The sequence below is a fragment of the Triticum urartu genome, chromosome 2A (genome assembly GCF_056163025.1).
Source record: "Triticum urartu cultivar PI428250 chromosome 2A, HENAU_Tu73, whole genome shotgun sequence".
Taxonomy (NCBI): Eukaryota; Viridiplantae; Streptophyta; class Magnoliopsida; order Poales; family Poaceae; genus Triticum; species Triticum urartu.
Genome location: NC_141874.1, coordinates 110,456,101 through 110,478,148, shown reverse-complemented (window position 1 = coordinate 110,478,148; position 22,048 = coordinate 110,456,101). Strand labels below are relative to the sequence as shown.

General features: G+C 47.2%; 4 protein-coding genes across 5 annotated transcripts; 1 reads left to right on the top strand and 3 right to left on the bottom strand.

The window, feature by feature from the left end:
* Positions 1 to 1,960: 1,960 nt before the first annotated feature.
* Positions 1,961 to 5,136, top strand: RABA5A (RAB GTPase homolog A5A). Its single transcript, XM_048699250.2, has 4 exons — positions 1,961 to 2,202; positions 3,630 to 4,028; positions 4,382 to 4,718; positions 4,841 to 5,136. The coding sequence occupies exons 2-3, from the start codon at positions 3,689 to 3,691 to the stop codon at positions 4,711 to 4,713; spliced, it is 672 nt and encodes a 223-aa protein (XP_048555207.1). The 5' UTR covers positions 1,961 to 2,202; positions 3,630 to 3,688; the 3' UTR covers positions 4,714 to 4,718; positions 4,841 to 5,136.
* A 3,357-nt stretch (positions 5,137 to 8,493) lies between these two features.
* On the bottom strand, positions 8,494 to 10,833 carry LOC125536112 (uncharacterized). Its single transcript, XM_048699249.1, has 3 exons — positions 10,316 to 10,833; positions 9,808 to 10,225; positions 8,494 to 8,822 (listed from the first exon to the last, which is right to left on the bottom strand). Exons 1-2 carry the CDS (start codon positions 10,718 to 10,720, stop codon positions 9,812 to 9,814), a joined length of 819 nt encoding a protein of 272 aa, XP_048555206.1. The 5' UTR covers positions 10,721 to 10,833; the 3' UTR covers positions 8,494 to 8,822; positions 9,808 to 9,811.
* A 1,912-nt stretch (positions 10,834 to 12,745) lies between these two features.
* Positions 12,746 to 14,972, bottom strand: LOC125541187 (Haloacid dehalogenase-like hydrolase (HAD) superfamily protein). 2 transcript variants are annotated; one of them, XM_048704652.2, is made up of 8 exons: positions 14,818 to 14,972; positions 14,415 to 14,480; positions 14,238 to 14,303; positions 14,046 to 14,143; positions 13,798 to 13,923; positions 13,434 to 13,652; positions 13,238 to 13,303; positions 12,746 to 13,147 (listed from the first exon to the last, which is right to left on the bottom strand). In XM_048704652.2, exons 1-8 carry the CDS (start codon positions 14,888 to 14,890, stop codon positions 12,995 to 12,997), a joined length of 867 nt encoding a protein of 288 aa, XP_048560609.1. In that variant the 5' UTR covers positions 14,891 to 14,972; the 3' UTR covers positions 12,746 to 12,994. The 2 variants fall into 2 exon arrangements, with proteins under 2 accessions (XP_048560609.1, XP_048560610.1); XM_048704653.2 differs by having other exon boundaries at positions 14,795 to 14,882.
* Positions 14,973 to 16,572: 1,600 nt separating this feature from the next.
* LOC125541186 (B3 domain-containing protein Os06g0194400) lies at positions 16,573 to 20,256 on the bottom strand. The gene is made up of 6 exons (XM_048704651.2): positions 19,962 to 20,256; positions 19,771 to 19,872; positions 19,163 to 19,306; positions 18,876 to 19,082; positions 17,735 to 17,794; positions 16,573 to 16,783 (listed from the first exon to the last, which is right to left on the bottom strand). The coding sequence occupies exons 1-5, from the start codon at positions 20,088 to 20,090 to the stop codon at positions 17,750 to 17,752; spliced, it is 627 nt and encodes a 208-aa protein (XP_048560608.1). The 5' UTR covers positions 20,091 to 20,256; the 3' UTR covers positions 16,573 to 16,783; positions 17,735 to 17,749.
* Positions 20,257 to 22,048: the final 1,792 nt, after the last annotated feature.

The window sequence follows — 22,048 nt, the reverse complement described above, 5'->3', positions numbered from 1 at the left end:
GGTGTTTTATGGTCCATCATTTGTTGGTGCAAACGCTTTTGCACGGCCGTCGTATCGCGCTGCTGCCCGTTTGCCGGGCCGCAACAAACCAACAGGACGAGCTCTTATCTCAACGATGGAGGATGAAAATGGGAATGCTCCGCTTGCTTCCCAACCCGATGGAACATCAAAGTGAGCCACGGAAATTCGCAGGGGCACGCATCTACCAATTCTTTGCTCGGCCGCTCGATCGCCCTCGTGATTCATGAAGTAGTTGAATCCCCTGCACGAGGCTACTGTAAATTTTAAGTTTTAATCATGAAAGCTTTCAATTTTGTACTAGGTTTTACGAAATGTATTCAAAATGAGTCTTATTTGAAAGCCCTCGTCATGAGAAACACGAATATGAAAACAAAACTTAATCTGAACCTTTTTATTTAAAAGTTATGAAAGTTTGAAAATCGAAAGGCCAAAGAAAGAGCACGCGCGAGGGACTCAATGCCCCCGCACGTGCGTGCCACAAATCCTCTTCCAGGTGAGCTACCGATACTTTCAATTGATGTTGTCCCGCTGCCCAAAATATCAGTCATGTTGATGGAATGAAAGTTATTAGAGAAGGTTGTGTTGTGCAGTGTTTATTTTACAACGGTGCGGGTGGATCACACACATGTGGTGTTTATATTTTATAACGACGTGGATAAACCAAATCACGACATACATCATGTTAATTGTTACCTTAGATTTTTATTTAAAATCTTATTTCAGGAACTCGAAACAGACACACCATAGAAGAATGACGATAAATGTGAAATGGCGTAAATATGTCAAACTACAATGAGCCCCCTGCACGGTAAAAGCTTCCGTAGTGCAAGGTTGGGTTGAGATGGTCTAGAGAAACATAGCAACGATGTCCTTAGTGACAGTCTAACAAGTAGTAAAAGTTCTACACCAAGTAGACATAAGGTTGTTGTGTTTAGCCAAAAAAAGAGAGTAGATATAGGGTTGTTGGCGGACCTTTTTATGTCGACATGCAAGGAGAGCGATTCCATTACTTTGACACACTGGAGTTAGTAACTAGATCTCCAGCGAAGATTGCCGGTGAAGTTGACCATGAAAAATCTCTTGTTCTGTTCGTTATAGCTCTGAATGGTCGCAAAAAGCGCACACCAAAAATATTGTAATATCTGATCCAACATATAGGCTTGCATGTTTTATTCTATGTAATGTCCATTACCTGGAAATGGTTTTCCGCTCCGTGTTATAAACAAAGCAACACTTTTCATTTTAAGCTTTCATGATCTAAGTTAGTCAACCATTTTAAGCTTGGTCATCGCCATGTCAACCAGAAAAACAAGGGTGATTTGATTTTTTGTGTGTGCTTGAAGCATAATTTTTTTACACATAAATAACAATAAAAAATGTTACATGGGTGCTTTTGTAAAAAAAAATTAAATTACTTGGGTGTAGAGGCCAAGTTAATAAAATCTCCCATCGTTAATAAAATATCCATCCGTTCCAGAATACAAGGTGTATTGATTTTCGTGCAAGTCAACCATCTGAAAGTTTGATCAAGATTATAGAATAAAATAAAAACATCTGCAATACCTAATAGTAGATAAAATATGAAACTACTTTTCATGATGGATCAAATGATATAAATTGCATATTGCGAGTATCGATATTTTTTTCTTTCTAAAAACTCTGTCAAACACACACTTGTTTGACTTTTGAAAAAACAAATACACCTTATATAAAGGAATGGAGGGAAAATGAAATGAAAAAGAAAGGTCATTTTGAGTCGAAAGCACCGTTCTCCAGCCATCCACGGTCAAAACGATCTCCACGGCACCCTCTATAAAATTTTCTCCCTCTCCGGTGAGTCCACCGCCGTCCACGCGCGCGCCCCGTGACGCGCCGAATCAGACGGCCACGAAACCGCACTGTCGGCGAATTAATTTACGGCCAGCTGCAAATCAGCCCGGGGGCGCTTCTTTTTCCTCCCTCTCCCCTCCCCATCCACCTCCCCCTCGCTCCCGAGTCCTCCTCACCTTCCCCCCTTCCAAACTCCCGCGGATCTACTGCCCACACCTGCCGCCGTGCCGTGCCTCGGCGTCGCCGCCGCCGCCCCGGGGACGCCGCCGCCGTCGCCGTCCCTTCCCCGCCCCGCCGGGACGTCCTGCTCCGCCCCGTCGCCCGCCATTGGGTCCCCGCCCTCCCCTCGAGGTACGAGCAGCTAGGTTGCATCCGTACAGCAGCGTCCCTTCTCTTCGTCGCGAAATCAGCCGGCCCCTCCCGCTAGGCCGGGTGCGCCGGTGCGCGCCCGCCACGCCGTCTAGATCCGCCCGCCCGCCCGCCCCTGCTCCGAGGCGACCTCTCTCTGCCCACAAATTGGAGAGCACGGCGGGGGCAGGACACCATTGCTGATCCGTTCCGTCTCATGCGCGTAATTTGTCATATGGCGAAAGCCCTGGTGGTTGTAGCACGACGTCGTCACGGATCGTCTCTGTGGAAATTTGTTTGCCAGACCTTCCAGCTGCTCGCCATTTCGGCTGATGCCTGATGAGCTGATCTCACAGCGCCCCTGTTTGTTTGTTTTGTCAAGCCTCAGGCCCGTTGGTTTTGCCTAATAATAGTAGCGTGCTTTCTGGTCCTCGGACCCTTCAAAAAACAGAAACAGTGCAATGCCCAGCTTTGACGCTACCAGTACCGGAAATTGACTTATCACAACGCTTTCTGTTACACCTGGTATTATCAAGGCAACTATTGGCAGGAAAAAATGTTCCAAAGTACGATGGCATCAACAGACTATAGATGAAATAGAAATGAAATCCTGTCACAGTAGAACTAAAATGCCTTTGTTAATGGGAGGTTTTTTCTCAAAGCAAACCAAGTCACGCCTTGGGAACTCTATACTAACTCATTGGCTGTTGCGTTGGGTACAAGTTTTGTCTCTCCAGGACCAGTTTTGTTTGTAGCTAATCTAAGTTTCATCTTAGCATGTACTCCGTATGTTCCGTAAAGCATATGTTAGTGAAGGATGTGGTGGTCATTTAACTAATGAAACAGTGGAGGAATATGCCTATGGCATCCTTTGTGTTCATATCTTGGAAATAAGAGAGATAATGGTCAGTATGTGTGGCTTTGCGTGTGAAGGGGGGAGGGAATGTGAACTAGGGAGAAAGGAAGAAAAGGGTCATTCTGCATAGGGAAATAATGTGCAAGATATGAACTCTATAGAAGCAGTGACTTAGCAATGAAGCTTAGGTTTGCACAGTGATCGACTGATCATTTAGTTTTTAACTGATTCAAGTCATTCTGCATAGGGAAGCAGAACAGGACAGCAGTTTCTTATCATGTATAATCAGGTATAGAACTATTTCTTGTATCAATGACTTAAAGTTGTACTAAGTGAGCGACAAGTAATATGGATCGGGAGTAGTATTTTTTCGTCCTTTATTGTGACTTAAGCAAACCAGTTTCTTATCATGTATACTCAGCTGCAGCACTATTTGCTTTATCAATGAATTTTAGTCCTTACATAACACTATTGATATTTTTTCATCCTTTACTGTGACTTAACTCGTTTGTGTTGATTATGTACCCATCTTATTATGATATTAATTCAGTATATAATTGTGTAAACTTGACAGGGTTACTGTGATCTTGGGAAGCACTAGAAAGGTCGCTGCTTCTATAGAGTTATCGCAGAATGGCTTATGGTGGAGATGAGCAGCAAAGCCAGGATTATCTATTCAAAATTGTTCTGCTTGGTGACTCTTCTGTCGGCAAATCAAATTTGCTAGCCAGATTTGCTAGGAATGAGTTCTTTCCAAATTCGAAATCCACAATAGGAGTGGAATTCCAGACCCAGAAATTGGTGATGGATGGAAAGGAAATTAAAGCTCAGATATGGGACACAGCAGGACAAGAACGTTTCAGAGCAGTCACATCTGCCTACTACAGAGGAGCCGTTGGAGCTCTTCTGGTTTATGATATTACCAGGCGCCAGACATTTGACAGTGTCGGCCGATGGCTTAATGAACTGCACGGTGAGAGCCAACACTTACCTTGTTTTCCTTTCTCGAACTAGTATCATAATGTATGTTACAAGGTGCAAAGCCCTATGTACGTAGTAACTGCTATGCATTAAGAAGCAGGCACCAACAAGGTGCAAAGCACAAATGGCCAAGTGCCAAACCAAAACCAAAACAAAAGAGAAGAGAACCAAAGCAAAACTAAACACAGTTAGAGCAGGTCAAAACGTAGACATAGGTAGCTCATGTCTTGAGCTAGTTGGTTGTCTTGCTATTGCATGCCCCTAGCAACATAGATTGGTTACAGTCTGGTTTGATTTGTTGTTAGCTTTATCATCTTTGTTTGATTCCTTTTAACCTCCAAACAGCTCATTCGGACATGAACGTCGTCACAATTCTGATTGGCAACAAGACCGACCTCAAGCATGCGCGGGAGGTGAGCACCGCGGAAGGCAAAGCCCTGGCTGAGGCGCAGGGCCTCTTCTTCATGGAAACCTCAGCGATGGACTCGTCGAACGTCACAGCAGCTTTCCAAACCGTGGTCAAGGAGATCTACAGCATACTAAGCAGGAAGGTGTTCCAATCTCAAGAGCAGAAGAAAAGCGAGCTGCAGTCGCTAAGCAACGGGAAAGCCGTGGTGCTGCAGAGCGACGCCCCCAGCGACACGAACAGCAGCGGGAGGTGGTGCTGTTCGTCGTAGAGCATGTAAGACCCCCCTCCCATCCTCTTCCTCCATTTTTCTCCTGGGGTATGAAGAAATGCATCGTTGTGTCTGCCATTGGTCGTCGTTATGCCTGACATTGCTAAACTTGTTGATGAATATTTAGGGTTCCTGGACTTGATGACCACGAGAGGGTCCCTGTTGCGTGCCGTAGGATGTAATGATGCGGATCCAGTTAGTGAAAAGTTGTGCTCGCCTTCTTCATCAAAAGGTAAAAGTAGGCCGAGGGTTGGTTGGTTGGTTGTATGAAAGGTGTGCTTTTCCATTGGAGGAAATCTCAGTGTATAGTTCCATTGGTCCTTCTGGGGTAATGATGATATACGTGATTGTGTAAAGAGGAAAACTATGTCACCCACTGGCTGCTGTGTCAATTCATTCCACATCCTTCTGCCCCCCCTAGAACACCACGCTTTTACTGTTCTCAGCTCACGTCTGCTTGCCCTCATATGGTAAACTTCGCTCCATGGTTGTAAAAACTCTCCGCGAACTCGAGCTCGTTAGATCCACGCCGGTTTTACCGATCGGACATGCACGTAGCACTGAAATGGCAGAAAATAATCTTCTTTTGTTTTTTGTACATTCAGTACTTTGCCATTACCTGCGCACCACTGTTGAAGAACTCCTAAATCTGTGTGGGTACGAGGGCTCTCTAACCAAGTGTAGCCTAACTAGATCTGAAAGCCAGAGCCCCACAATTTCTGAAGATGGAGCCGGTGACTTGTGTGATTTTGTACCATCCAAAGCTCATGCGATGGATGACAAAGCAGCAGTACCGACACATTATAAAGCGGAGAAAATCATGGCAATAGATGTGTCCCCGGAACAGTGCCATCTCATCTAGTCATCTTCACCAGATGATGAGGACATTATTGGATGTCATCCAAATGCAGAACATGAACCTTAACCGAATGATTGCCGCTAGGTAAAAAGTGACAGCACCTTTACCTCAACACTGTAGAAAAGTACTACCACTAAGTACTAATCATCAGCAAGTACATGTGACATTGCATCCATCTCATGCACTCAGAACATAGGAACAATGGCCCTGTTTGGATACTTTAACTCAGTTAGAGATTAAAGTTAGATTCTAACCCTGAACTAACTCTAATCAAAGAGGCGTTTGGATGGCAGGGTTAGATGGAGCGCGAATACGGTGAGGCGCCTTCACGGGCGGTGCGAGAGGGGGGAGGGAGAGGACGAGAAGCTTCAAGGGATCTGCGGGGAGAGTGAGATAAAAAGTATTTTTTTTAGTGGCCCCGAGAAGAACTAACCCAAATAAGCACCTTTTGGGTGAGTTAGTTATTTTTGGATGGGTTAGATACATCTAACCTAAACTAACCCTCCAATTTGGATTTTTTTTTGGGTTAGTTGAGTCCAAACTAACTCTAAACCATGGATCCAAACAGGCCCAATAGAGTTCGTGGTTGGAACGAGATACCGACGATGTTCTTTTTTCCGAAATGGCAGGATTTCTTAAGAAGAAAAGAGTCGTCAACTTAATTAACGAAGAACCTGCCAAAACCGTCCCACAAAAAAAGCATTCAGGGCGACCTGACAACCCACAAAAGGACACACACGCCATCGAGGAGAAAAGTGTCTTCAAGGTAGCAATCCGGTGTCATCGTCATCACACCTCCGCGAGGGCAACTCCGACTCTGCCATCAACGACCACCGATGTAGCCCTCACCGCAAACGGGCGCTGAGGCCTGCGTCTGTTGATGCCAACCCCATGCGCCGGTAACTAGGCAACTCTGACTTTGTCGACGAGCATTGCAGGGGAAAAGCGCTAGGCCAACGCTGGAACCGCCCACCTGTTTCGCGTCCTTGTTGCCGCAATGGCCCCGCCTTAGTAGCTCGGACTCCATGAACACAAAGTGAGGCACGTCGACCCCTCGGACACGCCGGATGAGACCGACTACCAAAATGCACGTGCAACCCAACTCCGCCCGAAGCCGCCATCGTCGCCACACAAGAAGCCACGCAAAACATCACATCACCGGACGGACACCGGTCGCCCACAATGCCATGAGCGTCCAACACATGGAGTGTGCATATGGGATCCAATGCTCTTCAAAGCGACACCCCAAAGAGCGAAACGACGATGCCGTCGCCGTAGTTCGACCGAACCAGACCTTAGGCTTTCACCCGAAGAGATGAATCCGAGGGTGTGCATGGGTGGACTCCACGGCGGCGCCTCTAAGGAGGCGAACTGACGTCCATTGACACCAACGCGGTCAGCCTGCAGGAGCCCGACAAGCTTTCGCTCGGAGCAACGTCCAGCACCACATCCCCACGCACCGCACCTCCGCTTGCCCCGCACACATCCCATGAAGCCATTGTGCCATGACCAAGCAGAAGCCAACACCATCCTCGTCGCCGCCCGAAAGAACCAGCGTGCCAGATCAGATCTGGCAATCCACCACTGCCACACAATCAAGTAAATCACCGAACACCATAAGAGCAAGGGGGGGGGGGGGGTGCCACTTCGCCCCTGCACGCCGAGAGGACGTTCTGCCGAAGCCCATGAAGTCCGCCGCAACCCGGGACGGGCTGACGCCGGAGCATCTACCCACTAGGAGCGCTGACATGGAGTCGCCAAAAGTTGCCCTATCGTGTAGCCTCCCCCAACCATGAAACGACGTCCACAGACGCCGACGTCGTCGTGCGACGGGAGCCTGATAAGCTTTTACTCGGAGCACTGCCCAACACTACACCTCCCACGAAGGCATCGGCCATGAACAAACAGAAGCCACCACCATCCTCATCGTCGGCCGGAAGAACCAGTGAGCCAGTTGGCAACTCACCACTGGCACACCACCAAGTAAATCATCGAGCACCATGAGAGCAGGAAGTGGGGCTGCCACCCCGCCCCTACACGGCAAAGAGTCCACCCGCGGGGAGCAGGAAGTCACCCTGCCGTGCAAACTAAGAGCAAGTCTAGTAAAGCCCTCAAACCCCTAAAAATAACTGCTTTTTTACAGTTTTCGTCGAAAAAAAGCCGTAGACTAGAACCCCTTAACCCTCAAACCCTCAAATTTTTTTAAAGGTCCAACCCTCAAACCCTCTCCCAATCCTCAAAAGTAAGGGTTGGGGAGAAAAACCTACCCCAACCCTCATTTGGCGGTTATCCTCGCGCGGGAGAGAAAAATCCTCCCAACTCCCGCGCCCACGCCCGCCGCTGCTAGTCGCCCCCGTCGCTGGCGGCCGCCCCGTCGACCTCCCGCGCGCAACGACAACGTCGTTCATGGGAAATATTCCGTTATAAGGGTTGGGTTTGAGGGTTCTAATCTTTGCCCCTGTTTTTCAACCCGTAAAAGTGCACAAAAAGATTATTTTTGAACCCTTAAAACGCTAGTGAGGGTTTGAGGATTCTATTAGTAATGCTCTAAGGGCATTGAGCCCCACCTCAAAGGGCCGATGGGAAGGGCTGGTAGTGCTAGCGGCTAGGGTTCCTCCTGGGTCACCAGCTCGGGGGAGGGGCAATGTTTAACTTTGCGATGACAAAATGAGGGAGAGCGAGAGGGAGGGAGGGGGCGTTCGTTGTCAAAGAATTCGCTGTTCACATCAGTGTCAGTATTTGATCAATCCAAAGTGCCAATTGAGATTTTCAAAAGAACCACTCATCTGAAACTACACCGTTGTTCTCGTCACAGGGCCTTGGATTCTTTTCGCTCTTCAAGGTGGCAAGTATCTTCAATATTCAACAGTAAGAGCATTCATGCACCAACACAAACTGAAAACTCTTCAAGCATAGCACAATGAGACAACGATAACTTTGTACATCCTGAATTACGAGTTTTGAAACATAATCTTGGGAGAGCGGTACAGTAGAAGATGAATATCGTACATCACCCATAACTTTTATCTACTAAGGAAACCTAACTTAGTGCGTGCAACATTTGGCACAAATGTTCAATATTATTCCTACTGACAATCGAATTGCTATGACAAACAGTTCACTATCAACACAATATATATAAGATAAATAATCAGCACACAAGGTGCGCCGACAAGGACGGACCCCTAAAAGCTTTCTGAGCCTTGGTTATCACGGCCATCTTCACCGCATCATTCTTTCCCAAAGCAAGCTGTCATTTGGAGAGTGGAAAATAAGTCAGCTTGAAACATGACGTTTTGGTTAACAAACAGGGAGAAAATAAGACAGTGTATGCTACTTGAAAGGGCAGTGGGGAAACAGTATCAAAGATGCAGAAATTTGTGTCTACAGGTCATCAATAGTTTACAAAACAAAAATAAGACTTTGAAGCCCAAAAGGGTAATAGTGAAGTGCATGAATTGTTCATGATGTTGATTGGAAACTTGGAAGGATGTTTGTTTAAGCCACAGCAGAACATTATAAAAAAAAGGAAGCTCATGTGCAAATATCTATATACCAATATAAAAAGAGCTAGTTGTGGAGATCCAACAAAATCTCACCCATTCAACCGCAATTATCCAACAGTCTACGTCGCTATGGTGTTTAGCACAACTAATTAATATCATGCTTAATAGTATAAACATCAGCATTAATAAAGTAATTATAGCCTAGCACCTATTAACATGCAATTTAAGTATATTTTGCCTAATATTAATGTGCAATACAATTAACATCTTTGCCTCATGTTAACGTGCATTTCGCGTACACAATTACTAGTTGGGTTAAACGTCTGGCATAAGCTGCCCGTAATTTGTTGCTTACAATCAGCCCACTCGCTACATGCTTTCATCCATTTACTCCTCAACCTACAAATCAACCAGCGACTACTCTATCCGAACATCTTCACGCTCCAACCCTTATTTACCATGGCCATTTGAGCCATAAACTTGATGAGATAGTCTGATTAGTCTTTGCCAAAACTCTTTAGTGAACTTCCTCATGAAAGGCTCCTAACATAACTCCTAGTAGTGTTAACAGCTGTTCCTCACCTCACCCAGTTCATCAATATTGATGTTCAGGGCAGGAAGCACAAATGGTAATATCTGATGTCAGTTAGTATAATTGCAGCTAATAGCAGGAACTACAACATTATTGATCACCTTCCAGAAACACAATGCTAGGTGCAGCAAGCTCACCAGTTTAACATGCCCATAAGGCAGCTGCGAAACTGCCTCGCGCCAACCTACCGCCCATCATGTCCATCTGCTCTTCGCCGTCAGGCTGGTTTGCAAGGATAACAAAATCATCCTCCAGATCCATCTGGTCTTCCTGCTCAGGCTGATTTGCAATGATAACAAAATCGTCCTCCAGCTCTGAATCCTCATTCTCCGAGGTCTCCGATGGCCCCTCACTCTCCTCATTGTCATCTTCCACGATCCCCGGTGGCACCTCGCTCTCCTCATCCTCATTCTCATCCTCCGAGGTCCCCGGTGGCACCTCGCTCTCCTCAAGCAGGTCGGTGATATCCGGGTCGATAGCCTCCTCCACTGGAATCAGCGCTCCCGTTGCGGCGACATTGTCCAGACCAACATCAACACCACGCGCGTCGTATGCCTGCACAGAACAGTACCAGGATTAGACACCTGGAAGGCTAAGGATGAAATTACGCGGCATGCTCTAGTGGAAAAAAACAGATCGGAGGACCTTGATGCTCAGCGGGAGGCCGCAGCGCGCGGCGCGGCGGGTGGGGAGGAACACGGCGGACGAGCCCCCGCCCCCGGTGGAGGAGTATGAGGGGCGGATCTCGCGGATGTGGGCGAGGTAGTTGTAGCCGTCGTCGGGGAGGCCGAGCTCGAGGATCGCGCGGCGGACGTGGTCGGGGAGGGCGGCCCCAGATGGGGAGGACGAGGGCTCGGCGCCGTCGTCCCCTAAGGCGCCCTCGAAGTAGCAGGCGTCGTCGTCGTCGTCGAGGCCGGGGACGTGGTACTGGTTGCCGTCGACGCGGACGAGGACGCGGTCGGAGGGGTCGGCGGCGCCGGGGCGCGGGCAGAGGCGGAAGGTGGCGGAGTTGCGGGGCTTGCGGTTGCGGCCTCCTCGGCCTCTGCCCATGGCGACGGTGGCGGATGGGGCGGGCGGGGAAGGCTGTGGCGTGCGGTGAGGTTTCCGATCTGTGTGGAGTTTATTTTTCCGAGAGAAAATGCGATCCCGTTTTATCAGGGCTGGAGGAGGGATGCGTGAGGGGTACTACTACAAAGAGCGCAAGATAAGGGAATATTCCCTCCCGAGATCTATCTATCTTTTTTTTTTGAGAGAGAGAAACTCCCGAGATCTATCTATCTATTAGGCTTTCACGGGCCATTCGAGCCCAACAACAACAGCAGGGGGCATAGTGGTTACTTTTATGGAGTGGCCCAACAGGGATCGTCGTTACTTTTCCTGTTGTTGTTTCTTTTCTCGTTTACTCGTTTGGTCAAATGCATGAACATTTATTTAAAGACACGAAGGAACATTTTTTTCTCAAACATATGAACTGATTTCTATTTTTCACATGTAAAATATTTTTAAAAACGTGAGATTAACATTTCATCTTATACGAATGTTTATATTCAGATCATGTTTATAAGTAGAAATATATTTTGTCTAGAGACATATTTACAGAAAATACTAGTGTCAAAAAAAAGCTTACATTATGGGACGGAGGGAATATAAATTAACAGGCAGCGTCAATGACCAGCCATCTTGATTCCGCTTTAATACCCTTCCGGATGCAGAAATTAGTCATCGCCATCTGTTCGTTGCAGCCACTACGAAGCTGCGGCTCGTAGCACCTCCTCTGTGCAACAACGAACCTTTACCAATTCGAGGTCCCTGTCTAGTGTTCCTTTTCTCTATAACAAGGATATGTGTAATTTCTATTATGTTTGAGGTATTTTGTACTATTTTAATGAATTTTTATAATAGACTTGATCTTTTTTCAAAAGAAAAGAAAGGATACACAAAATATCACATGGCACGTGCAATTTTTCCATTGCTTCCATCAACGGATTTATGGTGGTTATTATTACAGTGTTTCGATCACATCAGTACACAAGTAGTACACCTGTACGTTCAACACCTACGCATTCATCAGTCATCGCCATGGATAATGGGCGAGTAAACCATTGCACATACGTTTTTTTCCTGGATTCAGCCGTTCGCCTCCTCTTTTTCCCCTGTAGGACCAGGGGGTTGCCAGGATCAGTTCGTGCGAGCAGGCTGCCGGTGGTCTCCTTTAGCCAAGGTAAATTGGTGTGATTGTTGGTTGCCATTGAGGGGCTCGAGGTTTGGCTAGTGGGGTGCCGGTAAATGTCGTGCTTGACCATGGTGAGGCGGAGATGACGACGACGTATTCCTTGCAAGTGCCGTCATTTGGACCCCTTCTTCAAGCTAATGGCATCGTCCTACATTTCGGGGCTCAGCTATTGGAGTGTGCCAAGCGAGCGGTGGCTTGATTGATCAGTGATGCCGTGGCACACTTTTTTTCTTCAACAAAAATGGGCCGATCTAGTGTTTTTAAATGACCTTCCCCAACCATAGAAGGCTTCGGGAAGCATGTGCTCATTGCTAGGATAAAGCGAGCTCCTTTGATTTAGTGCTTCATTTAACTTTGCTTTGTTCATGTTTTTAGTTTCATGTTCGCCGGTGTGAGCTTCTATTGTATAGTTGGTATGCGAGTGGTATTGGTGTGTGTTTGTATGGTTCCTTTGTGCTGGTTGATACTTTATCTATAAAGCAGGTGATGGCATTTTCCGTAGATACATGAACATTTTCATGTTTAGAAATGGAAATATATTTTATTAAAAACATATTTGCATTTTTTTTGAAAAGTAACGCGCAAAGTCAATGAGCAGCCCATTTGATTCGCTTTGATACCCTTTTGGACCCAGAAATTAGTCATTGCAGTTTGTTCGTTGCCGCCACAACAAAGCTGCGGCTCGCAGCGCCTCCGCTGCTCAACAACGAACCTCTACAATATAACTTCGGTTATGTTTGAGGTACTTCGTACAACAAAATGAACTTGTATAATATATCTGAATCTTTTTCACAAAAAGAGAAATATCACATGGCACGTGCAATTTTTCCAGTGCTTCCATCTGAATGAGCAAATCTTTACGGATTTACGGTGCTTATTATTACGGTGTTCCGATCATATCAGTTCACAAGTAGCACACCTGTACATGCAACGCCTACGCATTCATCAGTCATCACCATGGATCATGGTCGAGTACACCACATCATATACGGGTTTTCCCTCGATTCAGCCGTTCGCTTCCCCCTTTTCCCCTGTTAATATAGACAAGGCGGACGAAGCATATTAATCATCCGGCAGGCAGCGCCGGCGGCTCACGCGAGCACCGTGGTCTCCGCGACGGCGGCGGACCGGATGTCGACGGCGTGGTCGCCGCCCGCCTCCCAGAGCTCCGGCAGCGCCTCCCTGATGTTGTGGATGCTCTCCAGCGCCACGTCCGCCCCGGCCACGAGCGCCGAGCTCCCAACCTGCACAATCGTTTCAGACCGTTTGTTCGCTCAGCTTCTGACAGGTACTCCAATGGCGTGGGGATTAATGCAGCGAGTGTGAGAGCTTACGATGACGGTATGGAAGCCTGCCGCTTTCCCCGAGGCGATGTTGCGCGGGCTGTCGTCGAAGAACACCTGCACACCAAAGGCAGTTTCGTCAGCTACTGCTGGTAAACTGAGCGGCGGCCATTGCAGCCGCAGCTTTGCAGTTCTGCGGTGATGAGAGCCGACGAGGGAATCCATGGTTGAGCTGCGTGCTGCTTACTGTCTTCTTGGGGTCGAGCTTGGCGATCTCCACCACGGCTTCCATGGACTCCAGGGACGGCTTGCACAGGACCCTCTTGCCGGAGCCATCGCCGGCGCTCGTGTCGCCTGGGTTCTTCTGGTTCAGGGTCTCGAAGCATATGATCCCCTCGAAGCATCCCTCCAGCCCCATCTTCTCCAGGACGGTCGCCGCGTGAGCCTCGTCAGAGTTGGTGAATATCTGCAGTGGGTGGGACAAGAAACTGTCACTGCCGCAGCAATTTTTCGGTGCTGGAAAACAGATGCAGCAATTAACTGTCGCCGACCCCTTTCTGATGCAGCAAGAAATATCAGAAGGATTTTGATGCAGGGAATGATGAGCTTACGATTTTCCTCTGTGGCATCGAAAGCAGCAGGCTCCTCAGGACAGGGTCCGGCTTCAGCTTCTCGTATGGCAACTTACCGTGCACGCTGGCGTGGAACTCATCATAGTCGAAATCGTAGCCCATAAGCTGGCACAGTAATAGGATTATGAAACAATTTAGAAGCATAATCTCTAGTGTGAAGACTGTGTATACGAAGCTAATAGAAACTGGAAGGAGAAAGATGGCGATCAAAGTGTATTGGGGCATACTTTCAGACCGGCCATTGTGGTTCCGTATTCTCTGTACAGATCCAGGCACATCTTGGGGACCTGGCTCTCCTCGATCTGAAGCTTGTTCAGCATGTAGTCTGCGATTTGGTAGATACTACAAGTATATGAGCACACGAATTCTGTAGCATGAAAACAGAGGATTGGTGCAAGTTTATTAGTAGTACGACCTACCTTGGATGTTCTTGCGGCAGGCTAAGTTGATTCCTAAGCTCAGTGGGTAGAGGGTGTCATCCATGTCTGAACACGTCGAGAAACAATCAAAGAAGAGCTCAGAAACAAAGTGCTGGCAGAGAACTCCATGATCCAAATATAGTGCAATGAAGAGCCGTCAGTTATAGGTAGACGTACCAAACAGCAGGCAATCAAATTTGGCCCCGTTGGCGTAGGACTCCATCTTCTCAGGCTGGACAGTGCCTGCAACCGCGGCGAAAGAAAATCGTTAGCAAAGGGAAATCGTGTTTTCTTTTGAGCATGCCAGTTTCTTCACAACTGTTGTAGCAACCGTCGGTGTATTTTTCTTTGTATCAGTTCAATCAGGCCCAGACAGGCATGACCATAACGAAGAACAGAGCTTGCCCCGACAGAGGTTATGAACTCGCGAAATGATGCAGATAAAACAACGGGAGCGAACCAGATTATCGAGCTAGCATCAGCATGCCGGTGACCAAACAAGCTAGCAAGAAAGACAGAGCAGAATTGCAGAAACAAGAACCGGGCCAGTAAGCAACCTGGCAATGGCATGCACATGTACCTAGACGATGAACGGAAGAGTGGAAGACAGAGCAGGAGCTGCACACGCTACGCAGATCAGCAGTGGATGCCATTTCGCCTAGCTAGGCCCCTCTATTTATACAACAAGGATCATCACCACCCAGCCACAAGGGCCGCAACACAACACATGACGAGGATGGGCTTTATCCGGTCTCTGGAAGGTGACACCTCTCCGGTGGTTGGGTGCCATCCGATGATGGAAGCACCACGGAGCCGAGCCCCAAATTATTGGGCACCACCGGCCAGTTCCTGCCTTCTCCGGCCTCCCTCTTTCTTTGCTCGTCAAAGTGCCCTCCTACGCGAGGGGACGACGACGTGCTCAACAGCGACCGCTCCGATTATTGATCGTTCATAATCATACTGGCGGAGTTGGCGTCGGATAGGATCGGACCGGCCAGCTTACCCCAGCCAACTTTCCTTTAAAAGCACATATACTTTGGTTTGGTTCAGCTCGGGCGCCGCCGACCAAGCCAGCGGACGATTGGGTAGCCATCATGCATCAGCGATGTGGCACTGCCGTTTAAACTATGTAGTGTAGGAATCCACTCGTGGCCGGCGTGCGTCACAGACTATATTATGAGGAGTATATGACTCATGGGTATGGTGATTTGCCGGAGGCTCTCGGCCGTGGAATCGCGAGCGTGGAAAAGCCACGACACGTGTGTACCATTTCTTACTAGTGATGATCAGACTCGCTTTCGTCCCGGCATTTGTTTACGCGTCGATGTGCGTGGTGCTCTCTGCTTTGATCTGGTTATATCCATTTGCGTGTGATGGGGATGGAGATGGAGATGGAGATGGAGAGAGCATGAGCCGCAGAGTTTATGTGAGAGTGACAGAATGAGTAGTTCGCATGCATAAAGCTTCTTCTGAATGGAGACATGAGTAGAGGATCATCTCCTGTTGGCTGCCGCGTCGGCCTTCATTTTCAGTGTCATGGGCAGTGCGTGCGTGGTGGTGCTGGTGGAGATGAGCTACGTGGCCACCGAGTGAGTGTGACGATGGACGATGGGGTTCTATATGGTCCTCGGGCCATAGAAGAACCGCAGCCGTAGATGCGTGCAAAAGGAGAATCTCTGCCTTTTCATTATAATTTTTTCTGAGGGAGAACCTGCCTTTTCGTTGGAAACGGGGGTGAAATACTTGTAGCCACATATGTTTACCAGGAATAATAATGACAATAATAATGATGTTGGCCCCTCGCTGTTGGAACTTGGTCTCCACGCTTGTAAGGACGCCTCTTTGATTCACACGATTTGTAAATAAAGCACATTAATAGAAAAGCAGAGGATTTCTCACATTAGGCTGAAGTGGATGGAACTTTTCCTATGAAAACTAGTAGAAATGAATAGTACGAATCAAACAACCCAAATAGGAAAAAAAAATCCCAACGACCGGAATCCTTTAAGATTCCTTTGAATCAAAGAGTCCCTAAAACCATATACATTTGGTCCCTTCAGCAAAATTATAACATGTCAAGTTTTGTTTGGTCTCCTATATAGTCCACATTGCGGCAATCTTGTTCCGTCCTTCAGCTCTATAACTAAGTCTCCTAACCCATAAAAACCTTATATATTCACCCTTGGATCAAGTGGTTTTACCCGCAAACCGGCATAAAACCTTACACATTTGGACACCCGCAAGTATAACAGTAATCAGAAGACAATGATGGAACAATGAGGCGGGAAGTTGCGCGCGCGGGGGGGGGGGGGGGGGGGGGGGGGGGGGGGGCAAATTGACAAAACGACAACACCATTTAAATTGTTCGTCCACATAACGAATCAACAAACTTTACAAGATGCCGACAGTTACCATACGACTTGCAATCACACGAGAGATTCTAATAATGCCTGACAGTAGCCATACATACATAACTAACCGCTGAGATAGTGCAGATTTCTGAACTGTGCTAGTTCAACACAAGTTGACATGAAGCAACCAGGAGCCTGCAGAGTTAGAATTCACAACATTAGCCATTTGCAAACTTGTTGGGGTTTCAGTTGAGGGTAGATCTGAATCACTAAAAGAGCCAATATCAACAGATAAGCAACAGGGCATGTAATAAATATAGTAAGCTGAAACGGTTTGACCGCGGACATCAAGGTCACACTCAAACAATTTGTTGCGTGCATTCACTCATGAAGAGGTCAAGAGATCAATAAAATCTTTGTTTTAAACAACAGAACACAGCTTAGATGATATGGGAAGCTAGTAGTGCACTAGTTTTTCCAACATCAGCCTTTTAGGTTGATACAAGGGAAACAAATTAACGTCTACATGTGTGCAAAAGTGAACTAAACATACAAGGAATATGAGTGCCAGACTACAAATTTATCCAGAAAAAATGAGTGCAAAGTTTAAGTACTGATGTCTCAGGAAGGGCCCAGCAGAATCCTGCATGGAGCATCTAATCCAATAAAATGTGTTGCTACACACAAATCTATCAGTGCCGCGATTCAGTATATTCCTATAAATGTCAACAGACTTTTGGCCGCAAAGAAGCATATTCTCCTAAAGAGGTTAACTTTCTCTGAATGAAATGCGATGCTCCGATTTCACAAAGTTAGCAGAACGTATTTCAGCAAAAAAAGAAGCAGAAAGTAACAAAATAAGCTTGAAATTGGGTTGATCAGCAATCCGAAACCAAAGGGGAAATGAGAGAAAGTGCAGTTATTTTCCATCTCCACGAATCTACGATACTGCTCAGTTATTACCAAACTGAACTGTGTTTCCTTCATCACAGTTCAGTTTGGTAATAACTCATAAGCAGTTTTATAAGTTTACTGTTAAGTGAACTTGGCCCATACATTACACAGAAAAAAATAAAGGGACTCGTTTTTGTTAAACATCGAATTCGGGACTTCAACCAATGGAGACCATTGATAAGAACCCTGTACCTGCCGGCTGCTCCATTAATGCTCATTTTCATAGTACGAACTTGCCCTGAATATGTAGACCTGCAAAAGAAAAATACATAACAGAGGTTGCATAGTTAGCAGCATAGATAGACTTTTACCACAGTAATGCCTTACAAAAAAGGATCCTCCAGGTAATGGAAGGTCAATGGAAGGCAGGCTCAAGAGGCAAAACCTGATATTTAGAACTTAGAACCCTTTCCTATATCTGCTTGGGATGGAGGACTTTTAACATGGATGTTGAAGAAATCATATTCCTTGCAAATTTCATGTACAACCAAGCATTTGAAACAGCTCCGTTCTCATACTTTGTGTTGTGAATAACGAGACATAGTTTCCTAGTTACAATTATTTGTGTAAGTAGATATGGGTGGACCAGTTTTCCCCATGTGATATTTTAGAGACTTCACATCATTACTAGAAGGATTTGCCCGTGTCAGTTGCACCAAGGATCATCACAATTATCCATCAATGACATGTTTCACCATCTAAATTGCAATTATATGCAACCATAACATGAAAAGTACTACCAATAGCAGTCCCCAACATCAAGGCCAAACTCTGGATGCTTCGCAGCACGAACACCTGTGAGAGCTGCCTCTACAGGCCCACCCCCTTCATGTTTGATCTAGACAGTGTAGAGTATCCCTACAGTTTTTTGCTCTTTCTTTTTCGAGTTCTTGTTTTGTTTTGTAGGTTGCCATTTTTTTTTGTCAGTTAGACTGAGTCAGATCAAGGAGGCGAAGCTTTGGGTGTGTGCAGGTGCTGCAGGGCTCAGGGTGTGTTTACCTGGGGCTTGGGATGTCCACTGAGCCTTGCATGCTGTGTTGCTCTGTGTAATGTGTTGTATTGTATCTGACCTCATCTTTGGGTTTGTAATTTTTTTTCTATCTTTTCAATACATGATACACAAGCTTTGCGTTTTCTCGAAAAGGACTTGCGCCTTTTCGGTGCCTTCATCTTATGAAAATGATGCGCATCTAGATACGTGCTTGGGAAATAAAGAAAAATACCATAAACCCCCAAGCAGATTTCACATTTCAGAACTTCTTAAGAATCATGACGCGGCATCTCAAACAACCACAGAAATTCAATACCATAGAAGACCAGCTAAGAATCTCACCTTGAACAATGCCCTCTTGATCAGCTGGAACACCAAGCAATCACCTTCAACTAGCTCATTGTCGATGGCAAACTCGCTCCACCCGGCGACAAGACTGCTACTGTGTGGACGATAGCTCACCTTAAACTCCTCCTCCTCCTCATCCACCAAAACCATTCTCATGCCATTGTCCGGGAGATGCTCCATGCTGAACTGTGCCGGGATATGCTGCCAGATACGCCACCATATCAATATCTAACAATCAATCCTCTCTCAGTACAGTAGATTAGTGGTAGTTTCTGCTTTACCAGCGAGGTAAGAGACTGTGGCATGGGTTTGACAAAGGTCGGGTAGTCGGAGCCTAGCTCATCCTGTAGCTCTTCGGCCTTGGCGATGGCGTACGCATGATCAGGCTTTACTTCCTTCTGCTGCCGTGGTTTCCCGGTGCCCAGCTTTACATGAGAATAATTCTTATATTCGTTAGGAAAACAAAATGGGATCCTTGGGAGAACCACCTCTTGAGTGGTGGAGTGCCTTAAGTGGAAATTTAGTGAGATTTGCGGGTTTATTCCAGGTCTTCATCAGTTACAACATACCCCATCCTTTCCTTTTTACTTCACATATTAGTTTTGTGTTAAGTCAAATCAAATTTTACAAAGTATATGACCAAATTTAATACTAAAAAAACATCAACATCTACTATACTACTAAATAAAATACAAAATGAAAATGTATTTCCTGATGGATCTAATGATATCGATTTGGTATTGTGACTGTTGATTTCTTTTACTATATACTTATTACTAGTCAAACTCCATAATTTTGACTTGACTTAGGGTTAAAAAGAAACGGCGGGAGTATTAGATCTTATTTTGAACTAATTCGGCTACGGGACCCTTAGTTGCGGAGCACGTACATTGTCGCGATAGTCGGGCTGCTCGGGGAGGGTGGCGATACGGCCGGAACGCCGGGGCGGGGCGTCATCGGCGGCGTCCCGCGGCTTCGGGGCCTTCCTCTTCTGCGACACCAGCCAAACGAGACTGCTCAAAAAAGGAAGACATACAGGAGCAGAGGAACGGCGAGGAGGGTGGTGCGGATCTGACGGACCAGCCTGGGCTTGACGGCGGCCTCGCGGACGGCGGCGGAGAGGTGGTGCAGGCGCAGCTCCTCCAGCTTCCGCTTGTTCTCCTCCACCTGCCTCCTGCGCTGCTCCTCGTACGAGTTCGCCTCGGCCATTTTCGCCCCCTTTCTTGGTTTTGGGTTTGATTTTTCAGCGGAGGCGATGAACAAACCGCCGAGGGAGGAGGAGGGCAATCCAGAGGAGAGTGGGGAACGAGGGTTTTTTGGTTTCGGCGGGGAAGCAGAGGAGGAGGAGGAGGTTAATAAAGCCGTCAAAACCCGGGATGGAGTGATTTCATTCTCTCTTTTTGGAATCGGCATACGGCGCCACGGCCGTTCCCCCCCGCACATATTTCGTTTTTCACCTAATTCCACTTTTTTAACCCTAGTTTCACACGGTATTTATCTCATTTGGCAGTTTTTTTTCCATACTTTTACCCAATTTAATTAATTTCATGTCAAAAATACCCCACTAAAATTTGGAAAACGTTTAGATTCAACCGACTGATTTCTCTGGAAAACCAGTCGGGTCGCTCGCACGCCACGCCGCCTCGTGGTCCCGCGACGTCTCTCCTATCCTCTTCTTCCAAATCGAGCTCATCATGTTTCTCTCTTCTCTGTACGAGATGCGGCGCGGCCGCCGGCAACTACCGCGCAACCAGAACCGTGCCTGGCCTTCCTCTTCTTCATGGGATCGACCACCGCCGGCGCTGCGGAGACACTACATCGCAATGCAGCATCCATGGCTGAGATTGGGGGAGAATTGACGACTATACTGCAAGGGGGAATCCATGGTGTTGCTCGGCGGCGACGGTACTGCAACGCAGCTTCCATGGCGCTGCTCACCGGCAACGGTGCTGCAACGCAACATCCATGTCGATGCTCGCCGGTGACGGTGCTACAACGTCGGTGCTTCAATGGAGCGTTGCCGGGAAATCGGTGTTGCGACGAAGCATCATCTGAGCTGTTGGTGCTTCAGTGGAGCATCACCGTGGGCCACCGGTGTTGCAACAAAACATCATCAAGCCATCGGTGTTTCAATGGAGCATCGCCGAAGCGCGGAGGTGCTTCAATGGAGCATCACTGGACCGCGGAGGTGCTTCAATGGGGCATCACTGTGACCGAGAATCGATACTCCGGCGGCGGGCGCCGATATTAGGGCTGCTGCTTTGACGAGTAAGGAGGAATACATGCACTGCCAGCCAGAGGAGGAAGACATAGCACGCTGGGCTGCCGCGAGATCGAACGGCCACGCGCACTACATCGCACGACTAGTCACGCGGTTGATCTTTTTGTAAGATCAACCGACTGATTTGTAGCAGCGCCCTTAAATTTTTCTCTTGTTTTTTGCGCTAACTGCATGTAGGTGATTTAGTTTAGCACCCATGGTTTTTGTCCTCATCTATTTGCATCGCATCAGGTCGCACCAGGCTAAGCACACCTGAACGTACCGCGCCACACCTCGCCCATGGGCACCCAGTCGAACACGATACGCAGTGCACGCAACGCGACGCACACCACACCCACTTCGCTCAGCTGAAACAACAACGACAACTAACATCAGCGCCCCGCAAGGAGCAATTCATGACGACAAGGAGATAGGGGGCACGAATACCTACATGGAGAGAGGGTAAGGAAGGAGGAGCTGTAAGTGCATCTAGTGCCACCCTTAGTTGGTTTTGGAGTATTGACGACAAACCTGGTTGAGGGACTAATGTGTTTGTGAGAATTGCAGGATAATACAAGTAGCAGTCCCTTATTGATTCAGTTTACCTACCAGAGATGACCCCTAAAAATGTGTGAAGACATTGAAGACAATGGTGTGTCTTCAAGATGAAGATTATGACATGTGAAGACATTCACTTGAAGACTATGGAGTACGAAGACATAGTTGTTTCGTAGTTTCCTTTTCTTCTTTGTTGAGTCATAGGAACCATCGTACTGTTAAGTGGGGTCCAAGTGAACAAAGTGAGAGTGACTGATGTGATGCTCAACCAAAATCCTATGTCTTCGAGCAAAGACAATGAGAGCAAATCTTATCCAGAGCTGGATGAGTCAGCTTTGCTTGTAGCCCA